Genomic DNA, 18,301 nt, shown 5'->3' with positions numbered 1-18,301 from the left:
AAATAATCTCTTTATAAAATAACAGTAAGCCTGCATATGACAGACATTCTTTCCCTCAACTCTTGCACAATGAAGAACCTTATTGACTTGAAGTCGCCTTTTTTTCACGTTCTAAGTGAATGACTGCTATTTTTCCCACATAAAACAAGATAAGATTGAAGTGAGCAAATGAACAGAGCGCTTTTGTCTTTTTTCCCTCAAAAGTTTATGTACTTCAAATGTCACATTATTGAATTAAAGGGAAGTCGGTGACTAGGTTTTGGTTCCACATGAGTGATACTGTGGCTTAATTTTGGCCCAAAAAATCTCAACAATCGAAACGCTTAAATTGAGTGATCGAGGACCGTTGATAATGGTCAGGTATATGCTGGTATCGAACGGTCCTCAAGAAAAATTTCACTGAATGGTTTGGTTTAAGAACAAACCAAGAACAAGAGTAACACCACCATAGGCTAGCAAGTAAAACAGAAGAATCTAGGTTGGTATGAATGTACATACAGTTTTATGCCAACATTTTGGGACATAGAGACAAAAGGCCGGCACTAGGACAGCACAACGAGTCAGGCTCAATTGCCCATCTTCAGCAAAATGTTAGAAGTAAAGGAATCTGATGCACATGGATGCATGCAGCTAACTTATGCTTCAGCTTTGCACTGTGCAGGTGAAGTCAATCAACTGTCGCTGTGGATTCCATACGGCACAAACAACTAATGGTACATGTATGACAAAGAGATGCACAGTTTACTGGTTATCTGTTGGTGCTATAACTGGCTCCACCAAACCAGTCCAAGTAGTCTCTTCTAAACCGGGTTCGGAGCAGTGCTTCCCTAGCCTTTGGTCTTGACGCAACGTTCTTGTCAACCATTTTCTTGAGCAATTCCATTGCTTTACAAACCAAACCCCTTTGGCACAACCAGTAAATTACCTCACTGAATGAGGAACAAAAATGAACGAGAACCTTATATAACATTTCTTCCATAAAGACACAAGCTTCATCAACGTCTCCTTTGCCAGACGAACCATCCAACATAATCCTATAAGTCTGCAAGTTAACTCCGAGACCCTTTTAACGTCATCTCGCTTGTTGCTCTAGTAAGCTCCCCGTTTTTCCATAATGCCTTTAAGAAGATGTTGTAAGTAATCGAATAAGGCTTGCACCCCAGCTCTTATACACGAAATCATGTTTAATCCTGCCTCCATATTGTTCTGCTTGCACAAACCATTTGAATACGCATGGTAAGCATAAACATCAGATGCACTGTTAACTGGTGATCCATCACCTATGGAAGTGATACCATTGGCTCCACCAAACCCGTCCAAGTAGTCTCTTCTAAGCTGGGTTCAGATCCTGAGCTAAGGAGCAGTGCTTCCCAAGCCTTTGCTCCAGGCGCAACGTTCTTGTCAACCATTTTCTTCAGCAATTCCATTGCTTTACAAACCAAACCCCTTTGGCACAACCCATAGATCACCTCATCGAAAGAGGAACAAAAACGAACAAGAACCTTATCTAACATTTCGTCCATAAAAACACAAGCTTCCTCAATGTTTCCTTTGCCAAACAGACCATCCAGCATAATCCTATGCGTCTGCAAGTTTACCCCAACACCGTTTAAAGTCATCTCACGCATAAGCTCTCTCGCCCTCCTAAGCTCCCCATTGTTACACAGGGCCTTCAGCAAGATGTTGTAAGTAATCAAATTAGGCTTGCAACCCAACTCGTCCATAGAAGAAATCATCATCAATCCCGATTCAACTTTATTCTGCTTACACAAACCATTTATATATACATTGTAAGTATATACATCAGGAACCAAACCCAACACAAGCAACTCATCAAAAACCTGATCCGCCTTCTTGAAATCCCCTTCCGTGATAACGCCATGTAAGACCATGGTATAACAAATAACGTCAGGCTTAATTCCTTCCCCTTTCATCTTAATCAACACATTTAAAGCATGCAAACCCCGCCCTGCTTCACCATAAACCTAATCACATTGGAATAGTCCATCATCCCAGGACAAAACCCAAGCTTCTGCATTTCTCCCAAAAACCCATAACATCAACACCCTCTGAATCCTTCTGTTCACACATTGATGACAATATCAAAGAGCAAATCTTCACATTCAAACCATACCCATTATTCATCATACAATTCATAATGTCAATAGCATATCCAACCTTCCCAATTCCACACAGTGCATTGATTAAAACCCGAAAGCTCGATTCTTCGAGCCGGATGCCCATTACATGGCTCCTGAGCAAAATCTCAGGCACCAATTTAAGACCTTCACAGGACCCACAAAGCACATACAGCAATGCATTGAGAGAGTGAGCAGAAGGGACACACCTGAACCTGGGAATCCTGTAAAACAGATCAATGGCATCCTGGGTTCTGTTCCAACGACCATAAAAACCAATCAGATGGGCAAAAATATGCTCCGGCGTGTCGAACTTTTCGACGGTTTCGAGGCGGCGGAGAACCGGAGCGATGCTGTCGAATTGGGAGGTTTTGGTGAGAGTTTTGAGGACAAAGTGGTAGGCTTCCGGAGTTGGGTCGACGTTGTAGGTGTTGAAGGAGTAAACGAGCGTCGGAAGAAGGAGGTGCGGCTGGTTTTCCGGCGGCGGCAATGATTTTTTGAGGCTCTGGAAGGCTTGGTTTTGGTTGAAGATTTGGTGCCACCTGGTGTTGTAGGGCGACACTGGCCATTTCCTGTGCTTTCTCAGGAAGAATTTGCTGCTGGGTTTTAGTGCAGAGGCTCTCACCATTCTTGATTCGATTTCGAGTTCGAATTGTTTGCGGTCATCTGTTTGTTTCAGGTTGGAAATACTCGTTGGTATTCTTTGGTTTCTGCAACTTCTTGCAACTCTGCTGTGCAGTTCGAAAGCTAATGACCAAGACGATAAAAACGACATGTAGTATTTTGGGCATGTTAACGGGCTGGAAACGGCCCATATGTTTTTTTTTGGGTCATAAGTCATTACCTTGTTTGTGTTTTATTAGGCCTATTACGTCAAACAACTTTGGTCAGAAAAGTAACCAAACGGGTCGGTTTGTTCGGTTTGGTTTGGTTCGATTTATGATTTTACGGTTTTTTTTTCGTGCATAATTTCAATGCAACTGAGGTCTTTTAACGACCAATCAACCGTGAGCGCCGATCAATTTACGGTTTTGAGGAAGGTTATTGTCGATCAACCAACTGTGTCCGAGGTGATGTGTTAGATCAACTAATTATTACAATTTCGTAACTATCATGTGTTGAAGAAACTCTCTTTTAATGACCTTTCGATTAAAAAAAAAATTACTATTTTCAAAAATGTTAAGAGAATTCTCTAAAAAGTGAAATTCTCTATTAGTTCTTTATCACTTTAAGTTTTTAACACAACGTATTATAATGATGGTACGAAAATTAACGTTACATTGTAAAATGATTGAAAATACATGAAAAATCTCCTTTTGAGAAAATCCTCTTCGCATTTCTCTTTCAGTTTCAAATATCGAATTTCTACACGCTTGTTGGCTATTAATATTTTAAGATACGATGCATGTTGCATACCACGGCATACCATGACTTGGTCTAATGATAACATGCGCACCGCGTGTTGAATAGAACCACTTTTATTCTATTGACTTTTTCATGTTTATTATATTATATATTATATATTATATTATATTATATAATGAGGAAGCTTCTAGCTTCAAACTTTCAACTTTGATATCCTGATGTTCATTTAACTTGTAATATGCTCTGGATTTTGACTTTATACACGAGGACGGAAGCAAAACATTGGATTTCCCATCCTCTAAAATGCTTGCTCAAATTTGAACAAAAAAAATGACGCGTATAAGTTATATGTTTTATTTCCATGTATCAATTTATGTTTATATATATAATACATGAGCGCTCATGCTTGCATTAATTAGTTAGTAATTTAATATGATATTAATTATTTATTTCAGCTTCTTTTGAAAGTAAGCTCATGATCCTGAACAATTCATTTTTTAGGTCATGATTAATAGATAATATTTGCAAATGTTCATTTAAATAGAAAATTATTTAACCTTTTAATATTTTTTTTGAACAAACGATATTATCTACAATAAGGAAATGCGAGAATATACTAAGCCTCGCTACTAGCAATAATATGGTTTAAATCCATCTTTAACGAGAATCGAACATAAGATAACTCACTTACAAGTAGAGATAAATATTATTAGACCATAGTACTAAGTGACTTGAATACTTTAATTATTATTGTGAACATTTTATGGTTTATTGACAACGTTATATTTGTGTATATATGTATGTGATTACAGTTAGATAATTAAACATCTTCAATTTTAATAAAATTTTACAATATATATATATATATATATATTTTTTTTTTTAATTGACAACGGTCAATATAGGTGACCTATATTTATATACACACACCCACAGATAACCAAGTTTGTGTTTCCAAAAAAAAAAAAAAAAGTGTTCATCAACATCTAACATTTCTCTGATCATCATGAAACAAGCAGAACCTAGCGCGCCACCGTTAGCATACGCCAATCCGGCGCCGACAGCGTATGCCAATCCGGGGCCAACGTCGTCTGTGAATCCGGCGCCAATAGCGTATGCTAATCCCGCCGTTGCGATCATCAGCCCTCATTTCTGCAGTCCTCACCCTGTGGATATTGCAATTGTCAGAAAAGTTCTTACCATAACAGATGGAAACTTTGTAGTCACAGATATCAATGATAAGATCATCTTTAAAGTGAAGGGAGTTCGATGGAGCCGTCATGATCGTCGAGTCTTGCTCGATACTGCCGGATATCCTATTGTCACCCTAAGAAAGAAGGTAATAAGAATATCTTGATTAATATACATATAAAACAGATCATGCATATCAGTTAATGTTGTAGCTCTTGCTAGCCTTGTACTCGCTTCAATCCCTTGTTTGCAAACGTTGAATTTTATCAAGTAATGTTGATATATCGTCAATCTGAATCACATATTCTAACAAAAATAGAATTAAATTTATAGATAACGTTGTTAGATAAGAATTAACTTAAATCTGTACGAAAGATTGGTTGAACAAATCATCAATTGGGGAAATGAGAAAAATCATATATAGATCACATATCGATAATATACTAACGAGATAAAACCCACAAAGCAATCATTTCAACAATGAAGAATTGTATTTTCATCATTTTATCCAATTTTCCAATATAATCTAATTGATTTACTTCCCATATAGTCTAGGAAGAGAACATTTTTACAAGTATACTTCTGTTGTAAATTTGTAATTAAATAACTTATTTGTACATTTTATATGTCTAGTTGATGAGTGCACATGAAAGATGGCAAGTTTTCCGGGGGGATAGCAAAGACTCAAGGGATCTGATTTTTAGTGCCAAGAGATCTTCACTGCTGCAATTTAATACCAAACTGGATGTTTTCTTAGCACAAAACACAGCAGAGAATGCACCGGACTTCAGAGTCAAGGGAAGTTGGTTTGAACGATCTTGTACCATATATGCTGGGAACTCCTCCACAATCATTGCCCAAGTAAGATTTCATTGATTTTATTCAGCTGATATATCATTAATTAACACAATTAAACAATCTTACGCCTTAGCTTGTTTCTTTAATTACTTAATATTAATTTCTCCACAAGTACTGACTGGGATATGATACCCTGTGGGGAAAATTGCAGATGCATAAGAAGCGAACAGTTGCAAGCATGTTGATTGGCAAGGACAATTTCATGGTGACAGTGTATCCCGGGATTGACTACGCTTTCATTGTCGCGCTTATTGTGATTCTTGATGAGATTAATAGTGATGATTAAAATTAATATAATGGATAGATCAGTTGATTAATTTAGATCTACTTTATACTTTAACTGAGGAAGCAATGCATGTTAGTCCCTTTGCCGTTGTGCTTTGTTTGGGCTCTTGCCCTTGCTCGGTTTTGCCTCATGGTTATATTTTTCGAATTTCGATGTTGAACAATTTGATTTTTTGGTCTTTGTTTATACAATGATATTTAAACGAGGGTGGAAAATTCTTTGTCACTTTGCATTTTTGGTTTGGGAAAGTGATTTTCAAACACTTTTTTTAGCTTGTTACACACTCTTGTTTAATTCTGATTATTGGTTTCGTTTGAGTTCTTTAATCCGATGAATTTAACTAAAAAAGATGCATGAGAAGCTAAATAGGGTGTATGAAAATCACTTTCCTTTGATTTATGTAAATATATGTTGCTTCACTTTGGACACTCTTTTATTTACAATAGATGAGTCAATCGAAAAATTTATTTACACGAATAAATATTAATAGTAGTTAAGCTCAGGAATCCTTTTGTAATATTTTAATTTTTTATTATTTAGTTCTCATTTTTGTACTTGAAATATAGATAAAATATTGAAAATGAGGAATGAAGAAAAATGGTGAAACTTTGAGAGGGATGGCAAGAAATAAAGAACAAAGAATGAAAACAAAAATTTGAAAGTCCATCTTCTGCACCTTTTCTCCTCCATTGCAGCCACTCCAACCATTCCCCACTCCATTCCACACATCAACATACCATCCACACTCCTTGCCGCACCACCATACCACCCTAAACCCATCTATAACCCAGAAAATCATCCAAACTCATCACACACCATCTCTGCCGCAACAAGGAGAAGGAGAAAGAGGAGCTTGGACGCACAGAAATTCAAGTGGATTCGTTGTGTGTTCTAGGTGTAATCAATCCTTTGTTCTTTATGTTTAAATTCAATTTTGTTTCTCTTTCTGTGAACATGAGAGGCTAAATCCCTAGTTGCTAGGGGGTGATTCGAAACCATGTTTATGCTTGCAATATGAATTGATTACCTTTGGTCGGAATTTCATGAGTTGTGGATTCAATTTGTTTAACTGCTTGATTGATAACTTATTTATGTATGTTTATTGAGAGTGCACGCTTAATTTTCATGCATGAATATGACGCTAGAATATAAGTGAGTTTCACCTAATAGTTATGAACTTATATTCACAAGTAGTGGAGGTTGCTTATAAACAATCGCGTTAAATGAATTCTTGGCACTAGTTTCATGCTCATCATAGTAACGAATGCCTCGTCAACACTTATAGTTTTCATGATGCTTAATGATCTTTGAGAGTCCCTATCTCGAATGCAAAAATAAATAATAAATAACCAAAACGAAATCGTTACAGATTTAGACACGTATATATCTCAAGGGCGGATTGCAAGGTTGACACGTGTATATCTCAAGGATGGATTGCAAGGTTTTCTTCAAATTAAAATTTGGATGTGTCGGGTTCAAAAGCTGATGTTGGTGTGAAAGCCATACTTGTGGTCAGTGGAGGCTAAAATGCCTCTGTGAGTCTTCCTGGCCCTTAAAGGGATGGATAACTGTAACTTGCCACAAGTTGTCCCCCTTTTAGGAAAAAAAAAAAAAAAACACTAAGGCACAAACCTTATAAGCAAGATCTAGGGTAATGTCTTCAGTGTTAACATATGTGTAGCACGTGAGGTACAATTGTTATAGATTAAGAGTAGTGCTATTCACACTTGCTTTTTTACTTTTTACACACATATTTTATTTTTTTGCCATCGGATCAAATGAATTGAAGAAGATCAATGACCAAAAATTAACAAAGGTGTATGGGAGGTAAAAATAGGTGTGTGTATAACACTATCTGTTAATTAATCAACTAACCAATTACAGAATGGTGATTATATATGAAGTTGTATTATATATATGGATATGTATGTAATTATGTACGTATGTATATAATGTATGTGCATGTGTGTGCATGTATGTACGCATGTATGTATATGCATGTGTACATGTAGTTGTGGAAAAAAAGATACAAGTATTGTGTACTTGCACAAAAGTCACTTTTAATTGCAAACCTGAAGGTGGGCTTGGTTTTTGTGATTTAGCTTCTTTGAACTTGACGGCTTTGTTTAGTTTTGGATGGGATAGTTTACAATACTCTTCTCTGTGGGGCTCTTTCGCTCGTCAGGATTTTCCTCCTTCGCCTTACAAAAACCAAAATATCTATTTACAGTCTTCTATGTGGCATGGTCTTAAGCATGCTTTGCCTATTCAATGATAATAGTCGTTGGATTATTGGTGATAGGAAGTCAGTTTCCTTTTAGTTCGACAAATGGTTGGATGAAACTATTACTAGCCCTTGTTATGTTTGGTCATTTCACCTAAGGTTTTTTCTCAGGTTTCAGATGTTATTGAAGCACAAAGTTGGCCTTTGCCAGATTATTTTACAAATTCATTCCCTTCTGTGGTGCAACAAATTTTACGTCTACCTTTGCCCTTAAATGTCAAGGATGACAAATTGATTTGGGAGCCCTCGCCTACTAGGAAGTTTTCCTTTTTTTTTTTTGGTTATTAGCTTATTCCAAAGAAACATAGTGATTGTACTTGGGCTAAGATTATTTGGCGACATTTTATTCTGCCACAACTATCTATTTTGGCTTGGCGGCTTTTTTCATGATAAACTTCCTATCGAGGGTGCGCTTCAATGACGTGGTATTTCTTTGGCATCCATTTGATGTTTATGTCGTAATTTTCTTCAGCTGTTGAATATTTAGGCAGCTATGGAGATGGCTAGCACGCCATTTTGGTACCTCTTTGCATTTTTCGGATTCTTTGGATTTTTTTGGGATATATATGTGCGTAAGTCCTTTTCCCAACAAATGCACAATTTCTGGATTTGTGCGGGTCTTTCTACTATTGCGGCTATTTGGAAGACTTGAAATAAGTATATTTTTGAGGGTCTACCAATCTATTTTCATCATCTCTGCATTTCTATCAATTTTGCCATTGTTCATTGTGGAAAGTTTATTCCTAGTTACTCTCAGGGGTTTGACACTCGAATCATCTCTTCGTTGGGGATCCGACCTATCTCTCGCAAGGCACTTACTATTCTTCTTGTCATTTGGTCTCCCCCTTAGTTTTCTTGGATTAAACTTAATATAGATGGTTTATCTAAAGAAAATTCTGATCCTGCTGCTTGTGGAAAAGTTTTCAAGAATTGCCATGGTCATTTTCTTGGTGGTTTCTACCAATGGATTGGTCATCACAATTTTTTTTTTTTTTAGCAAAATTATTTGCAATTATTATTGGTGTAGAGTTTGCATATTAGTTGGGTGGCATTGTCTTTGTTTGGAAAATGACAGCTCTAGTGTTATTTCTACTCTTCAATCGTTTGATTTTGATCATCCTTGGCCTATTCGTACGCAATGTTCTACTTGTGTGGAGCACATTGGAAAAATAACTTTCTATGCATCTCACATATATCGAGAATGAAATTTTTTTGCGAACAATTTTGCTAACATGGGCTTGTCTTCTCTAACTTTAACTTGACATGATTCTCCTTCGCTGGCAGCTCGTGCTGCATTGGTTTCAGACTGTGTTGACTTGCCTGGATACCGCTTTTCAAATTAATGTGCATCTGGGCATCCAGGTTTGTTTCACTTTTTTTTTTTCCTAACTTTGTGGTGTTGCTCAACTTGTTTTGTAGGTTTAGACCCTTACATTTGGTTTTAGAGGGGTTAGGTTTCATGTCTCCCTTTATTTTCTTTACATCTTTCTTGTTTTCGTATCTAGAAGGTAAGGTTTATGTCCCCCTTCTTTTTCGTGTATTGTTTTTGTTATCTCTATTTTATGAGGGGTAAGATTTATGTTGTTAAGGAAGATATCTTAAATTGATTAAGTAAATATTGTCAATTGTCAATTAGTTATTTACTTACTTGTTTGGTATTTGACTTCCCTTGTTTATAGGCTTTAGTGTAGGATCAGGATTGTATTGACTCCATATAAAAGTTGTAACCTTAGTTCGATCAATGACAAGAAAGAAATTCAGTCCCTTTGTATTACTTTTTATGGTACCAGAGAGTTAATGTGGGAAACACAACAAGACACAAAACACCACCCAAGTTAACGCAGCCATGGGTGACAAACCAGAAACACAAATAATTTCTTCAGGCATAGCCTCACATCTAAAGTAGGAAAATCCAAACCAGCCACTATACATTCACCATTCGGAGCAGTATGATGCAGTATGTACCATAGTTGTTGGTGGAAGACAATTACAGTATATGGGTTCAGTCCATGGCAATGGCCTTAATGGTCAAGAACAAGCTTGGGCTCATTGATGGCACAATCAAGAAACCAAGTGAAGATAGACCTGAAAGTTGCAACAATGGAACTGATGCAATAATTTGGTCAAGACATGGCTATTAGGGTCAATGTCAAAGGAAATTTCAGGAAGCATTATCAACTGTAAGGATGCTCGACAAATGTGGCTTGACTTACAAGAAAGGTTCTCCCATGCGAATATCGTACAACTTTTTCACATAGAGAATGAAATTCAAGATTGTGTGCAAGGCACCATGATAGTAAGTTCCTAGTTCACCAAACTAAAAAGTCTTTGGGATGAACGAGACATCTTGTGCTCAATCCCAGCTTGTAGTTGTGAAACAAAGAAGGAGATTGCTTCTTATGTGGAGACTTTGAAAACCATGAAATTTCTCATGGGTTTGAATGATTCGTATGCCACGGTTTGCAGTAACACCCTTGTCCTTGGGCCACTGTCCACGGTGAACAAAGCCTACTCCTTGGTTTTTCATCATGAGTGACAGGCAGAAGTTTCTAGTGGGAAAGGCGCTGCCCAACCAAAGGCAGCAATGTTTGTCGTGAAAACCATAAGCCGGGAAGCTGAGTTCATGTACAATGGGCCTCGATGCGGAAAGTGCAACAAGACGAATCACACCACCAAAAATTGTCAGGCTCATCTCAAGTGCACATTGTTGAATATTCATTGGCTATCCTTATGGTCAAAAGGGTTATAGGCTGTTTGATATCACATTCCAAAAGGTTTTTGTGTCATGGGATGTTACCTTCTTTGAAGACTATTTTCCCTACCACACATCAGATACTTCCGCTTGTTGGAAATATGCCCTAAAAGCCAATCATATGATGATACTTTACGGACATTTCACAGGTTAAACTAATCTGGTTTAACATATATAAAGGGCAAAAATTATTGTTTAAAGCCGTCTCATATAAATGTTATATGCTTAAACAATAAGTCCAAGGAATATGTAATTGGGAGAATGTGATCTAAAGAAGTTAGATTCATAAGACCATTCTCTTTCGTATACATATCTTAAATGTTCCTGATCATAGGATTACCAATTGGGCATTGACAATCCGTTAAGATCAATATGTGCTATGTTTTCTCTTATTGAGAGTGACTGGTCTCTAGTTATTGGTGTGACTGACACCAAGACAAGCATGTAGGTGCTCAATAGAGAATGAGTCCACTGAAACGATCAACGAGGAGTTCTTATACTCATGTCACATGAGAACTCGTGGTTGGGATAATGCAAAGTCATTTGACCTGAGGCATCATAGTTGTCTTGTGGTTAGGTCCTTGATCTTTGACTATGTCAAAGTCACTCTGTCAAAGGGTGTCCATGACATAGTTTGGGTTAAGCCATTTAGCCATAGAGGCAAGTGAATGCACAACAAGGGATCTTTAACTTTCAAACCGTTTGAGGGAGAATACTCTATGATATGATTAAGAATCTCTAGCTAGAGTATGAATGAGATTTAGGAAGTCATTCCAATCACATTCAAGGTAATCATATAAGTAAATGAATCACATTGGATAGTAGACATGAATAAGCTATCAAACCAAACAATGCGGTCAAGAGTATTATAATAGAGAAAGACTGTATTGCATTGTAATCCTAAACTGAATAGGTTATCCAGCTCTTATGATCAGCTTGGGTAGCCATGATATGTTGCTAAGTGTCACTCATAGTTTGTGGAAACCCTAAAAGTGTATAATCACTAATGGGAGAATTGAAAGTATGTTTCAATTCATAATCGATTTAAAGAGTTCTAATAGCCCATTGCCTCGCTAAAATGAACCTAATGGATTGTACACCGAGTAAGGTAGAGATTGAAGAAACAACGAAGATGAGTAAGGATAATTAAATGGTTTAATTATTTATGGCTAGGATTAATTAATATGTTAATTAATCAAACGAATATGTTTGTTATAGACCTCGGGTTAGTTTTGAGCCGCAAGGCCCAATGAGATTTGAATGTCAAGCCCATTAACTCAAGTTGCATGACAACTTGAAAACACAAAGGGCTTGAAAGCCCAATGAACCCTTAAGGCTGACCACATTTGAGGATGAAGGGTTTTGGTTCTTTTGTCACTTAATTGAAGGGAAAATAGCTAGCAATCTTTCTTATTTTAGTTCACTCATCTCTTCCTCAATGCTCTCTTTGGTGTGGAGACTTAAATGTTCCTTATTTTGGGAACTTGGAGAATCCATTCCTTCATCCATCCAAGAAGTCATGGAGCCAAGAAGAAAAGTTCATCCATCCACATTCATGGAGTTAAGGAGCAAGGAGACTAAGGTAAGAAGGCCCTCACATGGGTTAATATCCTTTGCTAAGCAAAGAGGTACTTCAAAGGTATAAAAGTTTCTCAACTCTTTTCTTTAAGATTTGAGTTGAGTCTTGGTTCACCACAATTATTAGGCCTTGAATTTCATGGTAAAGTTTTGTTTTTGAGTGCATACAAGCATGATTCTGCCTTTTAATTGTTAATTGCATGCATATATGTTTCTCAAATGAACTAGTTTTCACAAATAATTCCTTTACCGCTAACCCTAGTTCTTTGCCCAAATCAACCTCTCCACAATCATACTTTGATATGGATCTTAACTCTACACTTATCTCCTTATATGACACGCCTACTTCCATGTCCCACCTACCCCAAACCAACCCATCACTTGGTCCCATGCCACCTTTATCCAACTTCTTCGACACTAGCCCCACGACACCATTTTCCCCAACAACGCCACATACCACCCTTATTCCTGCTTCCCCGTTGCCCATCCTAGTCAGCCCCATTGCTGCCACACCACCGCCGCCACGTCGCGGCACACGCCCACCAAAATTTCAACCTTTTTGTAGGACTCTCATGTCGAGACTTTTCTCTCGTCAAGACCTGCCTCTTCTTCTTCAACGAATGTGGTTAAGTCATCAGGTATCTCTCATCCTCTCTCTCACTATTTATCTTACAACCGCGTATCTCTAACCCATAATGCCTTTATCACTAACGTCACAGCCATCCAAGAACCTACCACTTTTTTGCAGGCTATCGAAAATCCAAACTGGCATGCTGCCATAAAGCACAAAATTGATGCTCTTCAGGCCAACAACATTTGGTCCATTGTCCCGCTGCCAGTCCATAAACGACCGATAGGTTGCAAATGGGTATATAAGGTGAAACTCAAACCCGATGGGACCATCAAGCGGTACAAAGCACAGCTGGTTATGAAGTGCTATAGTTAAATAGAAGGGGTTGATTACAAAGAAACATTTGCTCCCGTTGCAAAATTAACCACTGTCCGTGTGCTACTTAGTGTGGCTGCCCTGCAAGGGTGACACTTGTACCAACTTGACATCAACAATGCATTTTTACATGGTGACCTCGATGAGGAAGTTTACATGCACTTGCCTCCTGGTTTCAGACGAAAGGGGGAAGACTTGAGTTTGCAAGTTAAATAAATCCTTATACAGATTAATACAAGCTTCGAGGCAATGGTTTCTTAAACTTTCCACTGCTCTCAAGCCTGCTGGGTTTCACCAATCATGGTCTGACAACTAACTATTCGTCCAAAGTTATCAAGGTAGTTTCATCGTTTTGCTAGTCTATGTTGATGTTGTAATACTGGTAGGAAATAATTTGCAAGAAATTGAAGATACAAAGCAGTTTCTCTCACAACAATTTAAATTGAAAGACTTGGGCTAACTCAAAATTTTCTTGGGGATAGAGGTTGCACAGTCCAAATGTGGAATCACTCTATGCCAACAGAAGTATGCACTGGATATATTAGATGATCCTGGGTTTTTAGGTGCCAAACCTTCATGATTCCCTATAGAGCAAGACATCTCTCTCATGCAGACAGAAGGAAAACTGCTAAGTGATGCGTCATCATACAAAAGGCTTGTAGGTAAATTAATCTACTTAACCATAACAAGGCTGGACATAACCTATGTCGTCCACATGCTGAGTCAATTCATGGAAAAGCCTCGACAACCACACCTTGAGGCAACACACAAGGCTCTTAAGTACATCAAAAATGCATTGGGACAAGGTATTTTTCTACCTTCTACAGGATCATTGCAATTAAGGGCATTTTGCGAAGCTAGCTAGGCTAGATGCAAGGATACGAGGAGGTCAATAACGGGTTACTGTATTCAGCTTGTTCAAGCACCGATTTCTTGGAAAACAAAGAAACAAACCACTGTATCTCGCTCTAGTGTAGAGGCCGAGTATCGTTCCATGGCCACTACATGTTGTGAGATTACATGGTTGAAGAACATTTTAAAGGATTTGAAGGTGAGTCACCCACAACCAATCACATTGTTTTGTGACGATCAAGCGGCCATGCACATCGCTTTGAATCCAGTATTTCAGGAACGGACAAAGCATATAGAGATTGATTGTCATCTAGTAAGAGAGAAAATTCGAGGCATGGTTTGTACAGCGTACATACGAACAACTAATCAATCAGCTGACATACTTACCAAGCCGTTGAGTTCAACACGGTTTGAAACACTACTTATCAAGTTGGGTGTCATTAATGTACACTCCAACTTGAGGGGGAGTGTTAAGGATGATATCTCAAATTGATTAAGTAAATATTATAAATTATCAATTAGTTATTTACTTACTTGTTTGGTATTTGACTTCCCTTGTTTATAGGCTTTAGTGTAGGATCAGGATTGTATTGACTCCATATAAAAGTTGTAACCCTAGTTCGATCAATGACAAGAAAGAAATTCAGTCCCTTTGTATTACTTTTGATATGTCCCCCTGACTAGGTGTAATTTTTTTTTTTTGTTATCAATAAAAATTTTCCCACCGTTGAGGTTTCCCAAAAAAAAAGAAAAAAGAAATGCATGATTCTCATAATACCATTACATGTCATACATTAGTCGTGAAATTACTCTTGTCATGATATATTTACGACTTTCCTAACAAATCACGCTTATTTTTTGGTTCATCGCATTATTCGAGCACAGCACAGTCTATATAATTGAAACTAAATTTTTTTGTATTGAAGTTGACCAATAGAAAATATATCCTCATTGGAGGAAATTAAATGATGAAATATAACTTTTTTTAATACATATTTTTGTTAAATAATGTAAGATATTTGAGTGAATTAAAAGTATTTGAAAGATGAAGCCTCTGTGCTCCAAAGTTGAGGTTCTAAGCTCTACAGGTTGCCTCATTCTCCACATTGTAACTTGATATTTTCCATTCAGTTCATATTGCCTTGATTTCATATTTCATTATTAGGTGGTACGCCATTTTGCTGACTCATACTTCACCTAACATAAAATTCATTTTGCTGATTGATTTCATCATATTACTCTCGGTCGGAAATTGGAAGTAAGTTAAAGACTAAAATATCAGGTATATGAACGATTGAGTTCTAATTTTAATTTTAGCAAGTTAAAACTTAATCCTTCACTTGCAAAGAAAAATGTGTTGGAGACAATTTCTATAACACCACTAGTAACTTGAGCAACAAAACTATTGACCGAGAGTAATGATGATGCAAGACAAGCCTAAGGGTCTTGAGAGACGGGGTAGATAACCTGGGAATGCTCAACGAGGGCCAACGAAATTGCTCACGTTGCTAATCGTGAATTCACTCAAAACGAACAAGTCAAACTCTTGATTTGAGAAGGAGAAATCACTCAATTCAATTGCACAAAGCAAAAACATTTTCATTCAATCATGTCTTCCTAATTGCTTGTATTACATCATAATATAAAGGAACCAAAGATAAAGAAAGCACAAATGTTACAACATTTTAAAAGAGCCTAATCATAATTTAAATGGGCTTAACAAATTCCTACGTAATTAAAATACACAATCTTTATTATTCAAATGCATGTTATCAGTTTGCAATTAATTTTTTTTGAGAGAGACCACATTTGTAAACCATATTAGTATAACATCTTATGTGGCCAGTGATATACAACCAACATTCAATCAAATAAGTTTATTAATTGACGTGGCATGTACACACCACTTGTCAGATACTACACTAATGTAATATAAGAATGTGATCTCCTTAACATTTTTCATGTAACAATGATTTGCGCTAGGGGTGTGCTATTCACACACATTTTTTTACTTCTCACACACCCCTTATTAATTTATGTCTTTTCATTTTCTTCAATTCATCCGATTCGACGGTCAAAAATTAGAAAGAGGTGTGAAAAGTAAGAAAGGGTTGCATTAATTGCGACTCAATGTTCCTATTATTTGGTTGGTGCATTGCAATATTTACCTTTACTTAGCCAGATATTGCATATACAGTCAATTATGCTTGTCAATTCATGAATAACCCAACTGAAGCTCATTTATGTTTGGTGAAGTGCATATTCAGGTATTTGAAGGGTACCTTGACTTGTGGCATTACTTATTCAACTACTGGAAAATTGGAGTTGGTTGCCTATAGTGATGCTGACTGGGCAACTGACATCAATACTGGACGATCAACAACTGGATATGTTGTTTTCCTGGGATCTAATCCCATTTCTTGGCAGTCAAAGAAGCAGGGCAATGTGTCTAGAAGTTCAACGGAGGCTGAATATAAAGCATTGGCTAATGCAATGGCTGGCATTGCTTGGATTTGATTGGTTCTTAAGGATCTTCATATGTTTCTTCCTTGTGCTCCTATGTTGCATTGTGATAATCTGTCTACACTAGGATTAAACTCTTAGACACTGATTTTCATTTTCTTCGTGAAAGAGTACAAAAAGGGGATATGGAGTGTTGAGAGAACTTGCCCCACTAACCTGGACAGAAGGAATACTGCACGTGGGTACAATATTCCTTGTCAGCAGACTACCACATGGTTTCAGCTCATGTGCTCTGATGTGTTGCAGCATGGGCAGCAAGCACGCCACCTTTACAGAAGGAATACTGCACATGGGCAGCAAGCACGCCACCTTTACAACATTTGTTTATTGCATGCAATTGTTTAAATGCATGCGTGTGTGTAAGATGTATATAATACATGCAACTGCCATTACAGCAGTAAATGAATAACACAACCAAATATTAAACTCAATATGGTATCAGAGCTCAGGCAATCCTTTGCTCTGCTCTGCTTTCACTCTTCCGCTGCTATACTGTGAACAGCGACATCTGTTACTGCAGCAACCAGTGCACTGCAAGCTGCACACTCGCTGCCTTGCCATCGCAAAGCTGCTACACAGCCATCGTCGCTGCTCTACCTGTCACAGCCATTAAGCACAGCCGCAGAGCACAGCCAAGCACAGCCACTGCACACTGCCTGCCTACATGGCAACTGACTCTTCCAGCAAACACACCAAATACGAAGATCCCAGCGATCCTCTTTATCTTCATCACTCTGATCAGCCTGGAGCGATCCTCGTCACACACCCTTTGAATGACGAAAATTACTCCACTTGGAGTCGAGCCATGGCCATGGCCCTCAATGCCAAGAACAAGGAAGGATTCATCAATGGATCCATTAAAAGGCCCGAGTCTGCATCCACAAGTGAATTCCAACAGTGGACTCGTTGCAACAACCTCGTGAAATCCTGGCTGCTCAACTCTGTCTCGAAAGATATCGGAGCAAGTGTCATTTACAACAATGTTGCAGCTGATATTTGGAATGAGTTGAAGGAACGTTTCTTTCACACAAACAGTGTACATCTCTTCCATATTGAACAAGAGATACATGGAAGTGTTCAAGGAAATTTGAACATTGGTGCATATTATACCAAACTGAAAAGTTTTTGGGATGAACGTGATGCCATGTGCACCCTCCCAACCTGTACATGTGGAGCTGCAAAAGAATTAATGCAGTTTCAGCAAAGTCAGAAAACCATGAAGTTTTTCATGGGCCTCAATGAATCCTACGCTGCGGTTCGTGGGCAACTTTTACTTATGGATCCCCTCCCTGTTGTCAACAAAGGTTTCTCACTTATTATTCAAGATGAGAAGCAAAGAACAGTTTCAATACATGCTCCTGGAAGGTCCTCAGTCACCGATACCGCAGCTTTCGCCACGTTGTAAGGGATTTAACAAATTGGAGGTGGTTGTAAGATTGTATCACATCAAGTGTTTAGCAAGAATTTCGGACGGGATCTTCACCACGTTACTCGAGTTAATTAAAAAAATGTTGCCTGATGGAGATTG

General features: G+C 37.8%; 2 protein-coding genes across 2 annotated transcripts; one reads left to right on the top strand and one right to left on the bottom strand.

Moving 5' to 3' along the window:
- Nucleotides 1-328: 328 nt before the first annotated feature.
- On the bottom strand, nucleotides 329-3,090 carry LOC103962165 (pentatricopeptide repeat-containing protein At2g38420, mitochondrial). The gene is given in 3 exon segments (XM_048583513.1): nucleotides 329-1,972; nucleotides 1,975-2,055; nucleotides 2,058-3,090. Coding segments are annotated over 3 exon segments (1,695 nt in total). The 5' UTR covers nucleotides 2,980-3,090; the 3' UTR covers nucleotides 329-1,280.
- Nucleotides 3,091-4,443: 1,353 nt separating this feature from the next.
- Nucleotides 4,444-6,063, top strand: LOC125476655 (protein LURP-one-related 10-like). The gene is made up of 3 exons (XM_048582986.1): nucleotides 4,444-4,842; nucleotides 5,328-5,555; nucleotides 5,704-6,063. The coding sequence occupies exons 1-3, from the start codon at nucleotides 4,510-4,512 to the stop codon at nucleotides 5,836-5,838; spliced, it is 696 nt and encodes a 231-aa protein (XP_048438943.1). The 5' UTR covers nucleotides 4,444-4,509; the 3' UTR covers nucleotides 5,839-6,063.
- The last annotated feature ends 12,238 nt before the right edge of the window (nucleotides 6,064-18,301 follow it).

The sequence above is a fragment of a genome, unplaced genomic scaffold (genome assembly GCF_019419815.1).
Source record: "Pyrus x bretschneideri cultivar Hongxiangsu unplaced genomic scaffold, Pyrus_bretschneideri_v1 Contig2, whole genome shotgun sequence".
Classification (NCBI taxonomy): Eukaryota; Viridiplantae; Streptophyta; class Magnoliopsida; order Rosales; family Rosaceae; genus Pyrus; species Pyrus x bretschneideri.
The sequence above is the reverse complement of the archived record's forward strand: the minus strand, read 5'-3'. Positions and strand labels throughout refer to the sequence as shown.